General features: G+C 37.5%; 1 protein-coding gene across 3 annotated transcripts in view; it reads right to left on the bottom strand.

Annotated features, from left to right (window-relative positions):
* Positions 1–21,887, bottom strand: part of ADAMTSL3 (ADAMTS like 3) — a 200,689-nt gene that overhangs the window by 13,756 nt on the left and 165,046 nt on the right. For all 3 annotated transcript variants that reach the window (XM_032194751.1, XM_032194749.1, XM_032194750.1), the window contains exons 17-23: positions 21,044–21,173; positions 19,769–19,961; positions 18,892–19,071; positions 17,944–18,097; positions 12,490–13,570; positions 10,467–10,594; positions 10,023–10,151 (exon numbers count right to left, since the gene is read on the bottom strand). In XM_032194751.1, coding sequence (XP_032050642.1) covers positions 10,023–10,151; positions 10,467–10,594; positions 12,490–13,570; positions 17,944–18,097; positions 18,892–19,071; positions 19,769–19,961; positions 21,044–21,173 — 1,995 coding nt within the window. The remainder of the gene's footprint in view (positions 1–10,022; positions 10,152–10,466; positions 10,595–12,489; positions 13,571–17,943; positions 18,098–18,891; positions 19,072–19,768; positions 19,962–21,043; positions 21,174–21,887) is intronic.

Genomic DNA, 21,887 nt, shown 5'->3' with positions numbered 1-21,887 from the left:
AGCCAGAGCAGCTGAAGTGCCTTTTGCCTGAGCTCTGTTTTCTTGTCTAAATATATTGATCAGTGCTCCCTGAAGACTACCAAAATGGGTTCTGCTAGAGAAGCTGTCCCAAATGTGGGACATTTGGAAGTTTCAGCCATATTGAATGCTAATTCAGGCTCCTTGCTTCACAGATCATTGTGCAGTATTACTTTTCAGATGATGTCTTCATGATGTGGAATAGCCTTTAGGAACAACTTTAACATTTCAATCACTGGCTTAGCACTTTCAATGCACACCTCAAGTTTTTCCTTTACTGTAATAGGAACCAGACATATTTTTTGGATCCTGCCATTGCACTGAAGGAAAAAGCTCCACACACCATTTTAGTCTAGAAAGACAGCAGACAAAAACGCCCTCCTGCATAATCACAAATTTAAATTCTATGCAATTTAGCAAATGTTCAGTGCTTTTAAACTCATGACATTGTGTTTTACTGAGTAAAAATGTATAAAAACAAGATACATATCTTCAGAGCGCACAAGGGTCCAAAAAAGCAGGCTGTTTTTCAAGTTTCCAGAAGAAGCTTTATGCCACATCGAAAAATCCTTTTGGAATTAGGAAGAGGTCCTGTTCTAAGGGTCTTTTTTTCATTATACCCCAGCTTTCTGGCTAAAATGTATCATACTCAGACACATTTTTCCTTTACAGTGTATTTTCCATGGCCATTCCAGCATACATACTCGCTACATAGATGGACTGAGGAGGTGCTGTGAGGATGTGGAGTTGTTTTAATCCAAGGCCTACAGGTTTGCAGCCAGACTACCCTCACTAGCAGGGTAGTCTGCAGTGAGAGTCCTGCAGGCTGATCAGAGCCAAAAATATGTCAGAAGGAGCATGGTTAAGCTGGGACCAGAGTTAAGAGCTTTAAAGTTAAATTCCACAATACACAAAAACAAGAAAATGTTTGGGAAGGTTCAAATTTAACTTTTAACCTGAGCCTCTATCAAAATTCAGGCCAAAATATCATCCCATGATAGTCTTCCCTCTGCCTGCAGCACAGTATTCAAAAATGTGCCACATTCCTGGGATTTCACTTAAGTAAAATGTGTCTTTCTTCCAAATTTCAGTTGTATCCTAGCATTTATGCCAGAAGAATTGCCATGTCTCTACTCCTCTACCTCTCCCTCATTCAGGGGGATGTTGAGCCTTTTAAAACCTTGACTGGAATTCAGTTTGCAGAAGAAATCTGCAGAATAGCTTTGCCTCTCCATTGAGGTTCAAAACTGAGTAGCTGTCACACACCCTTAAGTCACTAGCAAGTGATTCCTCTTCTTTTTTTCTTTCTTTTTTTTTTTTTTCTTCTCTCCAAAAAGCTGTATATATTTCTCTTTGGTAGAAACAAGCAAGCAATACCACACACACATAAGTAAATCAGATCACTGCCAAAGTGAATAATGTGAACACACAAATATAAATTGTAGGTCTAAGGAACGTAAGTGAGGAGAGAGCTCCACATGGCAGTCCAACAGTCGGTCCAATTGAAATGCACAGTTAATCCAACCAAGTAATCTTTGGGGTGCTGCCACTTACAGAAAAAGAGGCAAAAATGTGCATTTATAATGATCAACTAAAAATATCATGGAAAAACCAACATTATTAAGCACCGTCTGGTCAACACACACTGTTATTACAAAGCACAGATAACGTTATCTAGGTACCTTCGGAGGACATCCATAAATCTGAGCTGATCACATTGAAAATAGTAATCAGAACACCTCTGTATTGTATTTTATCTAAAATTTCTGAAAAGTTAGATCTTATTTAAGTTTTTATGTGAATTAGGTGTTTGACTCCCTCTGAGTTGGCCTCTTCATGGTCACCTGAGGACCCTTCAAGTTTTTGCATTTGGTTTTCCCTTTCTGTCCCCTTTGTATTACATGGAAAACAATCCACTGTCTGAAAGCAAAGCTGGGAGATATTGGATCATCTGCTGAAGAACAACTGGTAATTGCAGTCAAAGTCCTTCTGCATCCCTTTATAGGTGGTTTTGGGTAGGCTGCCATTAAGCAAACCTTCAGTTTCCTCAACTAAGGAAGAATGGAAAAACACCTTTCAGAGAAGAGTTTGGGGACCTGCTACAGGTTGTGGTATCCTGCTGGAGTATAGCATGCATGGAGGAGAGGGCATGGCTCTGCATGCTGCAGGCAGGATGTGGCTGTCTGCTAGATAGCAGGGGCCTCTACCCCTGCCTTTCAGGGAAACCCAAAACTGGAGAGCTCAAATGTTGTATAAAGCTTTCAGAGTTGTGCATCCAGAGAGATACAGAACAGAATCTGGCCAGAAAAAAAAATAAATAAAAAAAAAAGTGTGGTGCTATCGTATCTGCTGATAGACACCCTATAAATGGAGTAAAGAAATAAAACAGACAGGAGAAAAATTTAAAGCCATCCATTCTATTCCAGCTCCTTTGCATTCTTGGGTAAAGCAGCATGTACATTTCAAGCTCTTCTGGACAGCTTCAGTTTATCTGTATGTTTATATTGCCAGCAAAAAAAATCCTTTTCTGCCATAACTCTGATGAAAGACACTGAGTTCTTTTGCATACTATCACTTCTGGAATTCCTATCAGGAGAAACTCTTACTGTTGGAGGATACTCAAAAAAATTATTTTTAGCCATTCATTTACCTTTCTAGTAGTCTCTGTTCTTAACAGTGCTTTGCGTAAAACCCTTGTCACAACACACAGCACATAGCACAACCCCACCAGGCAGTCACCTGTATACATTTCTGTTGAAAAGGCTTCCATCATGCAGATTTTCAACACTTTTTCTTTAGAAATTAGACTACATGCTTATTACCCTGTAATAAAATTTTCTACTGGTATCCAGCACTGCATATTGAGTTAAGTCTCATCCATCCTGTGAGAAAGCAGGCAAAGTATGCAATTCCCACATTCTTCTTGTGACAAGACTGTTCAGAACTGTGACAAGCACCAATTTTCCTACACAGAAACAGTTCAGGTACAGTTCAAGCATACCATCAAAATGAATAACAAAAGAAAAAACAACAACAAACCCCACAACTTTCTACCTTTTCCAAAGAGAATCTAAACTAAGCAAAAAGAAGCCATTAGGTGATTTATTTATTTATTTTCTTCAAGGTGACAAAGTGAATGGAGGTGAAATTATCCTTGAATTTAGGGATTTATGGAGGACTTCATCCTATGCATAAAGTTTAATCTTAATGCAGATGCTTCACTCTCCTTTACACAAACAGATCCACACAAAGACTTTATACAGACAAAAATAACGTTCACTTTGTCTTCAAGAGCCCAGGATTGTATAGAAAAGACATATTAAATAGGAAACGTGTGTTCAGAATTCTTAACAGAGATGTTTAAAAGCTGATTAGAATGGCTTTTTACTCCTCACTGCTCTATTTTTCCACCCTCTGTTAGTTAGAATTGAAGATGTTTCTTCTGTTGTCATTTGTCCTTACTAGGACAGTTTTAAAACATGTCTTTCCTTTCATCTTAGTGTCCAAATTTTTCAAATCTACATAAGCTTCCTCTATAGAATTATTAGATTACCTTTCTAGGTGGGTCAGAAGACATTAAATTGTTCTGGGAATCATTTTCTAGACCTTCTCTTTGGGAAAGAAAAAAAAAAAAAAAAAGAATCTTCCAGTTTGTAACCCTGGAAGGAAGTCATTACCTATCTACATCCAAAAAAATACTGCTTTCAAGCTGAAGAATTCCTGATTTGATCCCCTGCCAGTACAAGAATGAGAAGAGGTAAGAGATGGCTTGTAGCCACCTTTGTTTCCTTCATACCCCACCTCCACTCAGATGCAGCTGAGGATGAACCCAAAGGTATCGACTCACCCAAACAGCCAAAGGTTCAGAATCCCCGAGTGCAGTTTAGATCCCAGTGATTCAGAGGAGAGATGCATCACTGACTTCAGCTAGTAGCAAACTCAAACAATCATATCCTGTGGCTCCAAGTCAGGAAAGCACTTAAGCATAGGATTAAATCCTTCCCTATTAGGGAATGCAATTAAACACATGCTTAAAATTAAGCATGGCTACAACTGTCCTTCATGAACAAAGATGCATTCCTGAGCTGGGGCCTTCTTACAGCTAGAATACCTTAAAAATCAGAATCTTAATCTTGCAATGGATCTAAATCCTCTGATGTTAAAAATTTCGTCTATAGACCTAAGTGGCTATAAAACTTTAAAATTAGTTTAATCTATTTTTCTGACCTCAAGCACAGGTTATTTTCCACTAGCACTGGAACAGCTCTAAAATACTCAATGTTCCATGAAAAAAAAGTCATTTTCCACCATGAGTGGCCCTGGGACAGCAAATGTTATGGAAAAAAACTCTAGCTCCGGATGGGACTGTGAAACACGTGTTTAAAAAAGGAAAAAAATGGAATCCGCACTATAGGGTGCCCTTAAAATATTCAGTGTTCAAAAACAAATTTCCTCCAACCTTGAAAGCCCTATGAAATATTACACACCATAAAAATCTTGGCCTACTAACTAGTCACTCTAAAACATTGGATATGTCTTCAGAAAATTTTCCCCCAGCTATGTAGAATCTCATAAAGTATTCTGTATTTCCCATTCAAGAGCAAGGCAGAACTGCGCTGGCACAAATCACATTTTGCTGCACTTCTTTAAAAGTTTACCTAACTTTAGAGGATAACTGCACATGTCATCTTGCAGAGGAAATGATTCTGGGTCAGTAATATACACACCGAATGTCATTTTATTCATTCTGCACTTACTAACACCTACCGTGGATTTAGTGTAACTCACCATACAACTTCTTTAATTTATACATCTTCATATTTTCTTCAGCAGAAATTGCAAACTGCCTTTATTGTCATCTCAATTTTTTTTTTGATTGCTCAATTGAGCAATCAACTTCTAGTGAATGCTAATAGGGCTAAACCATGCTGCTACTGAAATTACCTGCACGAATCTTGCCCACTTCACTGGGAATAATAGACTTGGACTGAGAGCTGGAGTGAGACATTTTGGCACCTCGTACAATCCTCCCTCCTGCCTTCTGATACCACCCTGCTCTTTTGCAATCTTTCGAAGTCATAACCTGTGTCTCTTTGTAGCAGCCATGCAACAGCCCCTCTTCCTAGGTGGTAGCAGCATCTGGCAGGATTTAGATATACTTACTGACATCTGGTGACCTCCTTAGAGAGGTTCATGAAGCAAGACTCCTTCTCATCCCACCATTGCTATAGCTCTGTCAGATCCTGTTTAGTTCTCTGGCTGTCAGCTCAAAGAGAGCTTGATCTTTTTTCCAGCCACAGGTGTTTAACACTAAGATTTTTCAAAACCAGGCAATAAAGTAAGGCAACAACATTAGGCATCTAAATAAGAAGGTCTGAGTCAAGTGTGAACTCAGAAATCACTACTGGACTAAATACTCTAGTTGATCCCCAAACAAAGCTTTGCCTGGTGTACATCAGGGCAATTCTACAATTCAGCACTATTATCAGAGACAGTTTTGCCCAACTGATTAGTGATTGCATTTTCACTTTACTAGATAGCCATGGCTCTATGACCAAGGACCCAGTCATTTATGGTCATAAAGCAGGAACATTCTCAAGGACTTGGAAAATAAAAATTTATCAGAAATTAAAGAATTACACAGGCATTGCTATTCTTAATCAGACCCGAAGTCCATCTAAGCCAGTCTTTTGTGTCCAATGATGGGCAGCTGGGGATGTGTAGACAAAGAGGACTAAAAACATGTCATTAACTGAATGACTCTTCCTCAATGTGAAGGGCATCAGGAATGTGCTTATAAAAAGAGATAGCTGGTACTCAGGTCCTGAAACATATTTGATGTCTGTTTGGGTGAGGGCTTGCCTTGGACTGCTTGGTGAGTCCCACCTGGCCCCCAGGACTTTCTGTCCATTAGTATTTCAGAGCCAAGGTACAGTCTGTAGGCACACCTTTCAGTTTAGTTTGATCCAGAAGGATTCAATTTTTAGGCTCCCAGACTGTTCAAAGACACAAAGCAAAGGGAAGGACTGGAAGACTTACTATAAAGCTTATGTAATATCCAAACTAAAACTAAGGTATGTGCACTTATACTAAAAAGGAGCATATGATCATCAGATTCCCCCTTCGTTTTCCTAATTTTAAGGGGCATTCCTTCCTCATAAAATAAAGCTATACTTATCGCTTTAAAATCTGTTGTTATTTCTAGAAAAATACACAAAGGAAAGAAGAGGAAAGAAGAGGAAAGAAGAGGAAAGAAAAAAGGGAAAGAAAAAAGGGAAAGAAAAAAGGGAAAGAAAAGGAGATCCAGAATCCAATGTAATAAACTGCTATTCTTCACTGAGATGTCTTCTGAGTGGTTAAGCATAGAAGACAAAAAACAACATCAAAGTTACATTTGGAATACTGTGGGTAAATGAAGGAACAGATGGAAAATCAAATTCTTGATTTATCTGGATTTGTTTCAAGTTCCAATACTGACAGTAAGTAGCTGGTCCATCTTTGTGAAATGTGTGTGCTAAAAGATGACCTTGATTCAACAGGTTCTTTGTATTCTTTGCCTCTTTTTTTAATCAAAATGCTATTCTTAGAGAGTCAAAGTATATTCAGAGGCATTAGCATTTGTATCAAGATGAAGTTTCTGCTCTTAAAAGCCGTTATGCCAAGATATTTTAGAGATGCAATATAATGTTTACAGTCTAAACAACCTTAAGTCAGTATTTCCTTTCTGTTCTCTCACCAGCAGGTGGCAGACAATGCATATTTTACATATATATAATTTTCCCCTATTATACTTCAACTTAGAACTTTCAAGGTTTCACAATAAATGGAGTCTGACAGTTTTAGTTTATTTTAGTAATAATCACAAGAAGATCTTTTCTGCAAATACAATAAATGTTATCCAAGAGTAATTTGGAGCAATCAGTATTGATATTTATAACATATGTGTTGATTGAAAAGCTCTTGGCCGTAAGAATGGAATATGAATCTGTCCAGAATGTTATGAATATCTTCTAGCATATGCTCGGGTGGGAGCTATAAAATGAGCTTATAACAATTAGTGGAAAAAAGTTTTAATATAAATTAAAAAGAGAAAATTATACTATTAGCTTCAGCGATTTACTTAAATTTTCTTTGCCTGTTCCTTATGTTCTTCTATTTGTTAGGATACACTTCTCTTTAACATTTCTAAATGTTTTTTTTCTGAAAGCAGTTTTTAGGGTGCACAAGATACAGCCTTGAAAGAACAAAAAGAACCAAATCAGTAACAACAAGAAAAGAAAAAAAATGCAGTCAGATGACTGTATATAATATTAAACTTTATGTCCTTTCCATTAAAACCAGAACTGTTCTGCATAACGTGGCCTTAATGAACCCAGAGTCCCTGAGGCAGAACACAATTGGTTCTCCTTCTGGCCTTGAATAATTAAAGGGTTAGCTATTAGCCAGCCTGTAGAGGAAGTTAGAAAGTTGGAAAGTGTACCTTTCCCTGTAACATCACTTCCACTCTACCTTTCACAACTGTCTTTGTCAGATTGTTGGGTAGGTTGATCCTACTTGCAGCTGGCATGGTGGTCTCTCCTAAATGAACAATTAACTTACCTTTTTAGCATATATACATGATTTTCATGTGTTTCATAATGGAAAATATGAATAGATCTTGTGTGGCTAGACAAAACGTAGAACTTGATACATATATTTATGTACAGAGAAAGCAATGGTTTGAACAACTGTAAACAAGGATTATAGGTTATTCAGTCTACAGGGGAAAAACAAACAAACAAACAAAATCAGAGCTCAGAAGTCATTGCAGCCAAGAAATTTGAAAGTAATTTAAGAATTCTGTTAGTGGCATGGCACACAGATACCTTCTTCATAAGCTACTACTTCTTTTGCCCAGCTATGCTGTGGGCTAGCAAAAGTCCAACAGCTCTGCTGTATCTGCTTGACATCACTGAGAAATCTGTGTGAGTTGTCTGTGGCGATGGATACCATGCAAGTGTGTAGCAGAACGTGAAGGCACACAGACTTATTTAGTAATATTTTTCTTAGATAGACCAAGAAGTTATCACAAAAAAATACATCCTCTCTGAGTGTTCAGAGGAATGGGCAATGAGGAAAAGACACTCCAGATCTAGTCAAGGTCTCCACGAAACTCAAAGAAGTGCTCTCTCTTGTAATTACTTTATTTTCACAGCCCGTTCTAAGATCCTCAGCTTACAGCTAGTCACATTCAACTACTGTCATTTTTACATTAGATATTCATTATAAGGATTTACAGGGGACTGTTACTCCAAGAAGAAACCACATTATTATTATAAATCAACATGTCTGATGAGAAAAGGGCTCTTGCAGACTTGCATTATCTGCTTGTAGGAACAGAACCTTCAGAGTATATAGAAATATTCACTTTTTTTTTTTTTTTCTGATTCAAATGTTTGCTCATCTCATAATTCACAGGATATTTCATCAGCATTTACAACAAAGTCCTCATCTCACTACACTGTAAATGGACATATTTTTGGTTCCCGCCCTATTAGACAAACATTAGCAGAGTGTTATTAAGTTCAGTCTACTAAAGTCAGTGGTGTATTACTTTTCATCAAAAAAGGAGATCAGAAAAAAACTCTGCTTACATTATTTCATAAGTTTTTCTGCTTCTAGGCTAAGAGAAATTTTAAGACATGTAAACTCTATTTTATTCACAAGCAGTAATACTCATTTCCTTGGCAATGATGGGAAATAAAGCAATTAGATAAATCAATTTTAAGTCAACACTGGTGTCTTACCATAACTAGGATTTGGCTCAGTAATATATACAATTCTAAAGCATTTGGAAATCCACAGTCCCATGTGAAAATATTAATTTATATTTAAATTGCTAACTGCTTACCCATCCTAACAATATTAATATTAACAGTGTGACATTAACTCTCTGCTGAATTTGAGATGTAGGTCAGTTCTGCACAGAGTTGCCAAACTGTAGTTGGAAAATATTACTTCATCAAAGAATTAGCCTTGGTACAACAGCAAATAGCAGAGCCACATGTCCTAATATATGTCAGCCTGGCGCCGCAATTGTAGGCAGAACTATTTGCATATATATTTCTATCAGTATATCAGTATTCTGGTTCAGTATCAACACTCAGATACGTGCTCCCCCAACAATATAAATGTGAATGGCACACTGATTTCTCTGAAGTCTCTTTGTATTCAATTGCAACGTCTACTGTTATCAGCAAATATTTTCATGTATGTTCTTCAATAAGGCACAAAGGACTGACCTTCGCTTATTAAATATTTGACAGAGTATCACCACTGTGAGTTAAATCTTGCAAATGAAACTTAAAAGATAATATTGATGAGATTGAAAAAGAAAATATCAACCTTTCCTTTAAAAAGGACAAGAAAATAAAATGAAACAGGGATCTGCTTAATGCATGTAGCTTTTGATTAACCTTAATGCTGCTTGACAGATGTTGTGCTAGACAATATCTATATGCTTTCATGGCTCGGCACTTTTCTTTGTCTTCTGTACTGCAGCTGCAGACTGATGGCTCTAAAAGGTAAGTTTACTTCACTGTCAGGTTTAAAGTTCTATTAAACTATGGCTGGAGATTTCATTTTCAGTTTTAACAACAGTCTAGACATATGGGCATCTCAAATAAGGATAAGGAGAGCTCCCTGATGAGCAAGTCAGCTGGCTATGCTTGCTATTGCAGTAAGATAGTTACTCACTTCAGTGGACTTTAAGTTCTGTAGTGGAGCCTCAGACCACTTGATGGAAAGAAAAGTACTTCTAAAACAAAGCCTGTTGAACACATAGCACATATGTGTAAACTAAAGTGACCAACAGAAAAGACATAGGACTTGTTGAGTGACACACATACTGAAAAAAATGACTAATGATCAATGATCTTGCTGCCTTTGCTGGTAGCTCTTTTCTAGATACAGAGTAAACTTCTTATTTTAACATTACAAGGAATTTCAGTGGAGTTCTTGCTTACCTTTCACTGGACATTCAATCATAATATTTGCTCCAATTCTTGCCATGATTGTATCTCCAACGATAGCAGAGAGATTGCTGGCTTCCAGATTTGTAACATTTAACACAGAGGACAAGATGACAGGAACCTCTTTGAAATGAAAGCAAAAGAATAATCAATATTAAAAGCTTTATCTGACTTGTAAATATAGAGCTTGTGTTTAAATTTGTCATGTTTGGAACAGATTTCAGTTTGAAAAGAACCACCCCAAAAATACAGGTGGGATACACAAAAGCAGACTCAGCTCAAACCTGCTCTGGTTTTAGAGCAAGACCATCTCATTACTACCTATTAGATCAGGCAGAATTTCATAAACTGCCAGCAAAAGAAACTATATCAAATGGAGCTGGGGATAGGTGTATGAAAAGAATACATCCCCAGTTCTGTGGATGCTACAATTCCTACCTGCACGCAATAGCAAAGATGTTTCCATATCAAAACCAAAGTCATTAACAACCAGGCATCCATATGTACCCAGTTCCTTTTGAGTAGGACTCTGAATCTGCACTTTTCCAATGGTGTCCAGGATCATGCTGCAGAATATTCAAGAAAAGACAAGGGTTACAGCCCTAGGACAGACACAGCTGAGCCTTCTATCTGCAAGAGTTGAGGATACAGCAACAAAACTTTTTAGAAACTTACTGTACTAAACCAATGCATGCAGTAACAGTTTTGCCTCCTCTTTGGTGACAAAGGGGGAGAGCTAAAGGATACATGTATGTAAGAATCTTCAGATATCCTTCTTCTGCAAAGCTGTGTCCTAATTGCTGCCCTTTGAAAGACAGCAGATTTACTACTGCTAACCAGAATCCCTCAGGAATGAGAGCATGAAGAAATCAGACTACCACAATTAAAAGTATTAGGCTTGGCAAGAAATTAATTTCTCCAGTGCAAGCTTGTTTTTTTTTTTTTTAGCAGGATTGTGGAATCTGCAAATATATGGACTAATATGACTCCCAAATTACTGTAGTTAGTTTGTTAATTTTAATATCATCATTAAAGCTGAAGTCTTCTACCAAAAACTCACAGGTGTCTTGAACACCTTGCCTGCCATCTCAGGGCAAGATATGTGAGGTGGCATTGCAGTACAACCTACTTACTTGCTCACATTCTTTTTCAGATGCAATATTATTACTGTCACTGGTTTTTGAGTACACAAATGTATATACATATATGAATATAAATGCATACATGCATTTGTGTATAAGAAAGCTTAACGTGGAAAAAAAAAAAGGGGTTGGGAAAGAAAACTAAGTAGCCAATGTATCCTAAGGGCAAGAATATCAGTCTGGGCTAAAATAAAGGCAATTTATGAAAGTAGACATTAGGAATCAAACAGATGCTCACAAATAAACAAAACATCATGATGTCCAAAAAACCGAAAGTATCACTTGCAACAAATTAGTGGGAAATTATGCACAGTTAACAAAATAAACAACTGGTGGGAGCTACGTGGTTCCATAAACATTTGCACTTTAAAAAATGGTTTGGTTTGGTGTCTTTGCTTTAACTGATAGCCCTGCAGAAGTATATTTTTCTTGGCAGTGTGATTAATCGGTTAAGTATGTTGAGAAATATCCAAAAATGTCTATAATTTCAGAATCATTTTTTTTCATTACTCAAGAGCTAGCTATAATTCTAAGAGGCTCTCCAACAAAGCTAATGTTAGTATTATCAGGTGAGTTTCTAATTTATCAACAATGAGGTATTTGCTCTGTCTTAAGTAAACAACTGAGTATAATACACTTGCTGTACTTGTTCTTCAGGTGTAGTTTTGAAATGAGATAGTATTAGAAGTTTTTCGTTATTTTGCACTGCACTGTCCTTAGCAGAAATTTTTACAAGTTCTAAAGTATTACAAAATTTAAAAAGCTAAAATAAAAAAGTTATTTTTTATTATTATTTTTTTTAATTTAAGTTATGCAGACACAGGTATACCTAAAAATTTACTCCGTGTTGAAGGATGGTGAAGAGACAACTGATATTTTCCCTCCATAAGATGAGGCATAAGAAATACTGCTTTTCATCTATACCACAGCAGAAGTTTTTAATGTGATCTCACTGTATCTGGTATATGAACAAATCCATCCAATAGTCGTCTTAATTTAATTGAGTATAAATCTGTTCATTTTCTGATGCAGCTGAAATGTTTAAGGCAGATCACAAAAACAGCTACATCCAAAATTAACCTAGTAAAAAAAATAATCAATTCTTGCATGTAATATTGTGGAAATGGACACACACTTGGAAGTTAGTAAAACAAAACAACATGACAGACATTTGAAAGAAAACAAATTAAATAAAAAGATGGAAGGCACAGGATTCATGCTTATCTCATTTTTACAGCAGTATGTTTTAACACCACACAGCAGGGTGTATTTTAACAGTTTATAGTGACATAATTCATTCAAAGAAGATATTTACTTACTTCTCAGAGGATCTTAATGTCTCCCCATCTTTTGTCCAAGTATATTTCACTTCACTAATACCAGCTGTTTCACACAGTAGATTGACAGCATGAGTATTCTTGGTCAGAAAAACTGTATTTCCAATTCGTACAGTTACTGTTTTGTTAAAGGAAACTCCAGGAATTTCCTTTTGCCTCATAATAACTGGAACCTTCTGGTCCAACATTAATTTATCAACAGCTTTTGTGCTAAAATGTTCAGATTTGTTTGGTGATTTGCCTGTGAATTTTGAGGCAAATTTCTCATCCTGGGCCCCCTTCCATTTTTCAGTGGTTGGTTGTGGAAGCCTAGATAATTCAGCAATTAATTGATAAATGACCTGGGATGCCAAGTCATCATTGACTTCTCCAGTTTCAATGAGCTGACTCATGTTGCTTATTAGTTCTTCAAACTGCACGGTATCCATGCTGTAGGCACCTTGGAGAACTGCTGCCTCCAGTCGTTTATTCTTGAATTCTCGAGAGCTAAATTCTTCTGCTGAATTACTCCCAAAGGTTTCAAGATTTCTCAGAAATGGTTGATCATTTACTTGCCTGTCACCCAGATAGAGCTCATTCTTCTTACTCCACATTTGCCACATTTTGCTCATTTTATGCCATTTGGCCCCAAAGCTGTTGGCCTCGTTGTGATCTGCATTAGCAGTCTCACTGGCATGTTTTCTAAGATTTGGTGGTTCTATCAGTCTGTTATCAGTACCAATGAGTTTGAGTACAAATGTCTCGTGCACAGAGCCTGCAATACACCGGTACACACCGATATCAGTTGCTTCAAGACAATGTATTTTCAGTGACCCTGACTTGGTGATGCCAAGTCTTTTAGAGTTTTGTAAGTGTTGTCCATCTTTCTCCCATCGGATAAGTGATTTCTGGAATCTTCGTACAGGGCACTTAATTACAACAGATGTTTTTGGAAGTAAGTATGCTCGGCTTCCTATGGTAAAATTGATGCGCTTCTCTTGTCTGGTCTGAATATAGACTCGGTGAATACTGACAATCTGAGGTCCATGAGCAGAATACTTTTCTGGAAGCTTTGGTTTAATCTCTGAAAGAAAACTAAGTGTTGAAAAGTATCTAATCATTGGAACTCATGCTTACAAAATCTGCTTTTTACAGAATGCTTGACGGAATTTTTCCTGACTTTGTTCAAGTCAGATTGCAAAATGTTGAGCTTTTATCTAAGTCACAAAAATGCAGGAAAATGAACAACATGAAACCATAACATTCCCCTGCTCCAGCCAAGAATTCTATTACTTCTTCCCCAAAACTCCCAACAATGAGAAGATACCAGCAATGTATACTTATATGAAGGACATAGATGGTGCACACATACCTAAATGTATACTGAGATATATTATATATTATTTTATATTATATACATAATCCTATTATGGTTATGTTTCCTATTGCTGCCTCAGAAAGGCTAGGCATGAAGGGAATGGAAAAAGTGAATCAAAAATTTGAACACATTATTACTTTCCCTACATTAGTGCACTGTCAAGTGTGGAATGACCTAAATAAAACACAATCCATCTGAAAAGCAAGGCTCCCCTTGACTGTTATTTAAATTGTTGGCTGGCCTTGCTTGTTGTCTGCCTGACTGAAGCCAAACAGCGACATAGGAGGTGAAAGAAGCAGTCAATGAAGACACAGTACATGTAACAAGCAGAGCCACCCTGTAATCACTGACTGAGGGTAATTTCTTCAGGTTGAAAGATGAGGTGTTCACAGCGCTATGCCAAGAATGAAGAGAGGGAAGTGAGGAAAGAGAAAAGTCAAAACTTGGAGAGGCCAAACACAGTCATCAGATGAATTGACAAAAGCAGACAATACTGCATAAAGCTTCATGCAGACAGGGTACAGAGACACCGGGTATTACAAAGCTCCTCCTGCATCCTACTGCAGACAGCTGGATGTGGAAAGGTTTCTAGGGCGCTGCTTAAATGCTACCACCACAGGCAGGCTTTCCCAGAAGTGGCCGGGTAGGCACACAGGAGGCAACAGCAGAATGACTGCAATGTTTCAGATACCACTGTGTTGACTCACTGCTGGCAACTACTGTGCCCTGCTTTGATCAGAAGAACTAATCTGACTGAAAAAGCACTAGGTAGGTGAGAAACAAAGCTATCTAGGAGGGGAGCAAGGGCATGCACCCCCTGAGCTCATTCCATGCACAATGAAATTGGCCAGCTGGGAAGAGGCGGGAAACACTCCACACTGGTGCTAGAAAACAATTCAATCGTATTTGGTGACCCAGCCTTTTGGTATGTGACAGAAAAACACTGAGCCTGCAGAATGAGTTGATGAGCCAGAAAACGGACACAAATAAAAACGCTCCTCAATTGCCTGAATTTGAAATCATTACTACTATTCCACTTGGTAGGTACAGAAATAAAATGACAACCACATTGATGGCACACAAACAATATTTGAAAAACTGCATGCTTCTTAATATACATATGCTTCAAATATGCTGTGAAGAAATAGGTGAAAAGCTAAATGTTTCAAGCATTCAATAAGTGTGTACACTATATGAACTACACCCTAGAGTGCATTCTTATGCTTATAAAACAAAATGGTTATTTTCAATGTTTTGGGTAATGAGTTCAGACCAGTGGGGATATCATGGTTTCATAATTACACAGCTTTTATATCAGTTTTTGTTATCCAGATACATGGTTCCCTCAACCATTTCACATGGTACAACAAATAAATTGCTTTAGGCACTTAGTTTACTAAAATTATTAAACTAGTGTCCTGTTTTTAATAAGTTATTGGGCCCCAAATATTTATTTTTAGGGAAAGGTTCCAATATTAAATCTTCGATTTCCAAAATCCAACTTACAGACACAGTAAGTGTAACTTTAAACACACAAATTAAAATACTTCAGGCTGTGCTCTGTTTACACTAGTTATTCCAACATGGAATTAAATCCAGTGCACACTTATAAATATGTTAACAAGTCTCATCCATTTCTTCTTTTTTTAAAAAAAAGAAAGAAAGAAAGACCTCTAACTCTCATTAGCAGTTCAACACTAAAGGGTGTGTATATTTTTACTGGTGACTGGTGAGCAAGATTAGGAGTGAAACAAAGTTCAGAGCTGTGGATGGCAGGCCATGTAAATATATAAAGTCATATAAATATATAAGGCCACATAAGTGTTTCTAGATCCTTAGTATCATCCAGTCTTGCAGCTGCTGAGGTAATGGACTGTTTGAGAGAGTTTTTTCTACGAGGTAAATCTCACTTAATGATTAGATTGTACTGGAGCCATTGGACCTCATTATCACCTGGTACAAATCCATCTGAGTCTATGACCTCTAATGGTCCTGTGCAGCTTTAGCTGGGCGTCAGGTCCTGGTGACCTCAGGGGTAGATGGGTGTTATTTCCTTTTTCTCAGAGTCAGGAATGTTCTGACTTAATAGATCCAATATTAAGTAGAAAACTGCTTCAATTACTAGTCCCAAGGTAAAAGATGAAGTATAAAAAGCCCCAGCATTGTCACGAGACAATGAAAATGAAGAAGCTCATCTGAGGCACAGATGAGAACCAAGAACGCCTAAGAGCATGCATGCCATGCACCACACTGAAGTCTGCTTCACTCTTCATTGCTAGCCATCTGCCACCTGAGGGCCATGCTATATTCCTGCCTTCTATCCACTCCCCCTTCTGGGGGGCCTGAACCCACAGCTGCAGGAGGAGGAATGCCTCCTGCACGTTACTGTGCATCCAAAGCCTGCTGCTGCTGCTTCTGCCCTGGCTCCTTCTGCAAAATTCAGATTGAAACTAGAGGTATGGACATGTCTCATGCCTTCCCCTGCCCTCCTGCTCTGTACTTGCCATGCAGACCTGAGCTGCAGGGCCTCCATTGCTGCAAACAGTTCTGGAGATGAAGGGAGAGAACAGTGGGATCACTTTGGTCACTTTGATCCATATTCATTCAGTTCAGTCACATTCCCTGTGCAGCCCAGTGTCCTGCTTTTTTGGCACTGTGGTGGAAGCTGACAATGTAATTTTAATATCAGTCTGTGCTATGCAATTTGCAAACCAGCTACACTGCCATTCAACTATCCACAATTAATTAAATTCAGATAGATATGCAGCTCAAAATATTTTATTAAACCTTATGCCAAGGACATTCCTGAAAGTCCACAGGGCTTTATTTAAGTGGAGTTTTGAACCTCAGGATTTTGGCATGTTAATCTGAAATGCAGGCCAGGAAAAGAAGTTTCATATTATGTATGAATCAGTAATTATTCTATTTCTTATTTTGTTTTGTGAATAATTTTTAAAGCAAAGCCTCAAAGTTTATAAAGTAGCTGTTTCTTGATAGCACTACGGATTGGGTCAAAACATGTCTATCTTTGTGATCTGTGATCAAAAGCGGGCCACTAATGAAAGCTTTTGGTTTTCCTCATCCCCATACCTAAAAAGCGATAGTCTCCTTTTTTTCCTTTCTGTTCAGCTCCCTGCTCCCCAAACCTACAAAATGATACTCTCGTTTACAAAGGAAGGGAGAGGCCAAGTTTTGTCTTAATGAAACAGCATTTAGAACTGCTCATTGTAAATTACTGTATGTAATTGAACATACATTATCACGGAATCATAGAATGGTTTGGCTTGGAAGGAACCTTAAAGATCATCTAATTCCAACTCCCCCTGCCATGGGCAGGGACAACTCCCACTAGACCATTATATTGGCAAGGTATTTCCATGGCAGTTACACATACGCAATTTGTACAACTACCATCAGTATCATGACCAGATTGTGCCCAAATTATACAATTCCTATAGACAGCTTTTTCTTAATAGATTTTTATACACAGTAATAAAAATACTGTGATTTTTATTTAGTTAGTTAGTTATTTTGTTTACTGTCATCAATTCCTACAAAACTCATGAGACTGGGATTCTCATTTCTATAAGTAATGACAGAAATTACACCTACAGTTATCACTGGCACAGAATGTCGGGTTTTGAATTCTACTGTACTAGACTAAATGTCCAGTGTAATACAAACATGCAATGAAAACACAAGCCAGAACTGGATTCTTATCTTTTCTAACATCCTTTGCAATTTATACTCAATTGACGGATGTTTTCACAGTTGGGATACTGTAAAGGTTAAAAGAAAAAAATCAACAAATTTAGGTGAGTATGAGTGTGAGAGGTACATAACATTAAAGTGTATTCAGAAACTACTTCTTTAGATCCTGACCTTTGTTTGTGACTGGAACAAAATAAATTAAGAGCAAACCTGTTATCACTGGTCTAGTAATTATGACATTCCATTTATGCCAGATTAGTAATGTTATGAAAGTATAGGGAGATGAGTGAATTAACCTGTGTTCAGATATTTCTTTATAAATATATCGTTCCAAATCAACAGGAAACTACATAAAGTAACATACTTACTGTTGCAGGCATTCATCTGACAAGACCTTACAAGCAGTGAAGGAGACAGACCACTACACATTGATCCATTTAATGCAACATATTGGCCCTTTGCTGTTCGGTTTTGGCAGGCAACTTTCCTTCTCTGGATTCCAACACCACAGCTTACTGAGCACTGTGAAAGGAAGGATGCAAACTAAACTTGCTGTCCCATGCCACACATACTAATTTTAAACAGTTTGAGAGAGACAGAGAGAGAGCTCTCTTCTCCATATGAATCCTTGTGTTATCCAGACATTAAACCCTCTGCACTTTTCCAAGCAATAAGATTATAAGATAGCTAACTTGTTCCAGCAAGCAACTCGGGAACGATTAAAATAACATGACAGTATTTCTTTATGTCCAACCATGGGGAGAACAGACCAATGTGATCTATTATCTCAGAGAAACAAATCAGCACGTTCTAAAGAGTCTGTGTCAAGTCTCTCAGCCCATTCTCCTAGTTCATATTGCACAAGCTTGAATTGCAGCTTCTAAATGCCCTCCTATAAATCTTTTTGAACAGGGAGTGGTAGCATGCTTACATTAAATGGGAAAGGAGAAAATGCGATGCAAATATTTTCTTTTAAGAAGCTGTACTATGAAATAATTGATAGCTAAAATATCAAATATTAAATACCAAACTATGTCTGGCAGAATGCATGCAATGCATTGTAGCTTTTGTTTCAGCAACCCAAACACAGCTCTGGAAGAGGGACATAAACAGTCTGATTGTAGGCAGAGATGCACAACAACTGTACACACAGTTTAGTCCAGGTATGTACATGTCTTGCAAAGCATTCAGCTACCCTGTGAGTTTACTACTCCGATCATCCACTAGTCACCCAAGCAGAATTCTATAGAGATCATGTTGCACTTGAAGGTTTTGGAGCCCTCCGCCACCCCCCCGCCTTACTGGGGGCTACTCACCTTGGACCATTCTCCTACAATGAGCTGAGGAGGACAGTCAACTTTTGCACATGGTTTAGTAGTTGGCAATTTAGGTTCCTGGCAGGTGTCGTCAGAGAGTTTCAGGAAGCTTCCGTCTGTCAACAGCTGCTTACAGTACACTTTGCGGGTCTGGATCCCTCCTCCACAAGTACGTGAGCACTAAGAAAAGAACATAGCGTGTAGACCTGTATGTATGTCTGTGCTTATGTATCACACCATTATTGTACATAAACACTACAAGGCTCCCCATAGTTATGCACACTTGAAAAATGACATCTAGTTTCAATTAAAAAGCAAGCAGCTTGTAGAAAATTCTTCAGCTAAAATGTTTAGTTAATATATTAGAAATGAGGAGAACCTAACCCACCTGAATGCAATTAAGTAGCAGAAATCTTAAAAAAAACATGCATTTTACACGTAGATCTGACCATGCCCCGCATCAGTTAATATACCTACTGTGAGTTAGGAAATGTTTTTGAGTTAAATAAACATACAAACATCTCCAAAAGTATATTATTGCATTTGCAGAGTATAGAAAGAGAGGTGATGTCTGGAGTAACTGATATCCAGCATTTTGAAATCCTTAAAAAAAATAATAATAATAATAAACAAACAAACAAAAACAAAAACAACAACAAAAAAAACAACTTACCACCTCATCCTGTCAGTACTCATTGGCATAGTAGTGAAAAGAGGTATTTTTGACTCTGGATTGATTTATTCTAACAGAACTAGTTAAAACTCTTAAATTCAATGTCTAGAAGCTATGTTCTATGTTATTCAGGCTAGAAAATTTGAAGTACCTAACCAGAGGAACACTGCTTGCATTTAAACTGTTTCCATAACCCAGTCATACCTGTTGCCATTCCTCAACATGCCAAACAGGGGGACAATCAATCTGGTTGCAGGCTTGCAAAGAATGAGGCTTTTTGTCTTTGCAGTCCTCAGTAGCAACAGTAGGCCCTCCTGGCTGCTGGCAGTATACATCTCTCGTCTGTATCCCAACTCCACAGGTAGCTGAGCACCGTCTCCAGGGACCGGTTTGCCACCTGTTCCAAGACCACAGCCAAAAGATCATGTTTTAGCAACTCACTTTGGGTAAGGAGAAATCAAACCCAAACAGAACCTAGCAAAAAATAACTGAAGGCATATTTATTGATAGATGGATGAAATATCCCATTGGTTTGGCTGGTAGGCCAAACTAGATTTATAAACTTCCCAGGAAGGAAGAAATGCACAAGTATTCACAATAAAGTAATAGACTTATGTCAAAGCAAATTTATTTGACTCCAGAATTTACTTGAGGAATGCTTCTCATGAAAAGACATGCACACACACAAAAAGAAACAAAACCAAGAAATAAATAATAAAAAAATAGCCTGTTGGCAACCTGCTGACATTTACTTTTATAAATGTAAATATGTAAATAGACCTTTCTTACATTTACAAAACTTTCTTTAATTGTGTATACATTTTCTATAAAACATCCTGTTCCTGTTAACTTTTATTCCCTACATTTAGCAGGAGGTGGTTTCTGCAAACACATTTTAGAAACAATATGCAAAGGATCAGGGATGTCAGAGATCAAAAATGGGTAAATAAGGCAACACATGTCAAAATTTCACATATGGCCCTTAGAAGTGACCAAACTAGCTAAGTTTATGTGGATTTTGACTTTTTTTTTTTTTTTTCTTTTCCTAGGATCTCCATGCACATATAAGAAATCTGTAAGAACTAGATGGGGCTACTAAAAAGGCATAAAATTAGGATAACTTTAAATCATAATTTCAGTATATTTTTTTATTCAGTATGAATTGAAAGTAAATATACTTTGGTTTTTAGTGAAAATTTTCAAAGAGTTAAAGTTGTTTTTCTAGCTCTGGAGAACATCCACACAGAAGAGATTTCTCTGTTTAATTAGTGAGATGTAAAGAGTGGAAAAAGAGTGAAGAAAAAAAAATCACAATCCATCATCAAACACAATCCAAAAATTTTGTTAAAGACAGAAGTAGTGAAATCTCATCCCAAAACAAGATCACAGTCTTGCAATCTGGACCTTTTCTGAGAAAATCAATGTATATTTAAGTTATATTGTGGCAAAGAAATGGTTAATTTCATTATTACAGTGTACCTTGGAGGACAAAGCTTGATATTGCAAGCCCGAGTCATTGGTGGAGGTCTCTTGGAATTGTCACACAGGGTTTCATTGACGGCTTGTTTTGTTTCTACATGCAGACACATTGCAATGGCTTCTTGTGTTCCTGGATTAAAAAGGAAAACACTCATGAAACTTTGAAGACAGACGAGATTTCTGTAAAGCTTACTCTTGAATAATACTCAGTAAAAAAGCTCCAAATACTGAATGTGATGGCAGGCTTAAAAGTAACCTCTCAAATCAATACCAACACTGAGATAATTTATCCATTTAATCTTCAAAATGTATTTGTGAGTTATATGTAGCAACTGTGCCTGTGATATTTAAAATGCTTGCTTTGACTTTCTACCTCTTTGAAAACCAGCAGAAAATATACTCTCTCTCCCTCTCTACACCAGCAGATTCTACATCTGCCTGGCTGTATAGTGGTCTCAGGCCAACCAGCGGTGTCATTGCCAAAACCAGGGTACAGGCGATACCTTCTCACTAACCTTGAATTTAAGGAGCCAGAGATCTGTGAAAGATGTAATAAAAAATGCAGAAAACTTGCAAAACAAAAATCAGGAGAATGGGTGTCTAAACATAGCCTGTATGACAAAGGTCCAAAGAGGTGTGATAGTTTTGCTGAAGGCAGCAAATCAGACCCAGTCCTGAGTTTTCCTTACTCATGACCATTCTTGGCACCTTCTCGTCTGCAGCTCTTAAGACCTGGATCTTATTACTGAAGCATGAAAGATTACTAATACTCAAATTTCTATGAGTTGAAAATGAAATGTAATAGAATTTTGCTTTAGAACAAGTCAGCTTAGCAAATGCACAT

Source organism: Aythya fuligula, chromosome 11, assembly GCF_009819795.1.
Source record: "Aythya fuligula isolate bAytFul2 chromosome 11, bAytFul2.pri, whole genome shotgun sequence".
Lineage (NCBI taxonomy): Eukaryota > Metazoa > Chordata > Aves > Anseriformes > Anatidae > Aythya > Aythya fuligula.
Note: the sequence above shows the minus strand (reverse complement) of the source record. Positions and strands in the feature narration are given on the sequence as shown.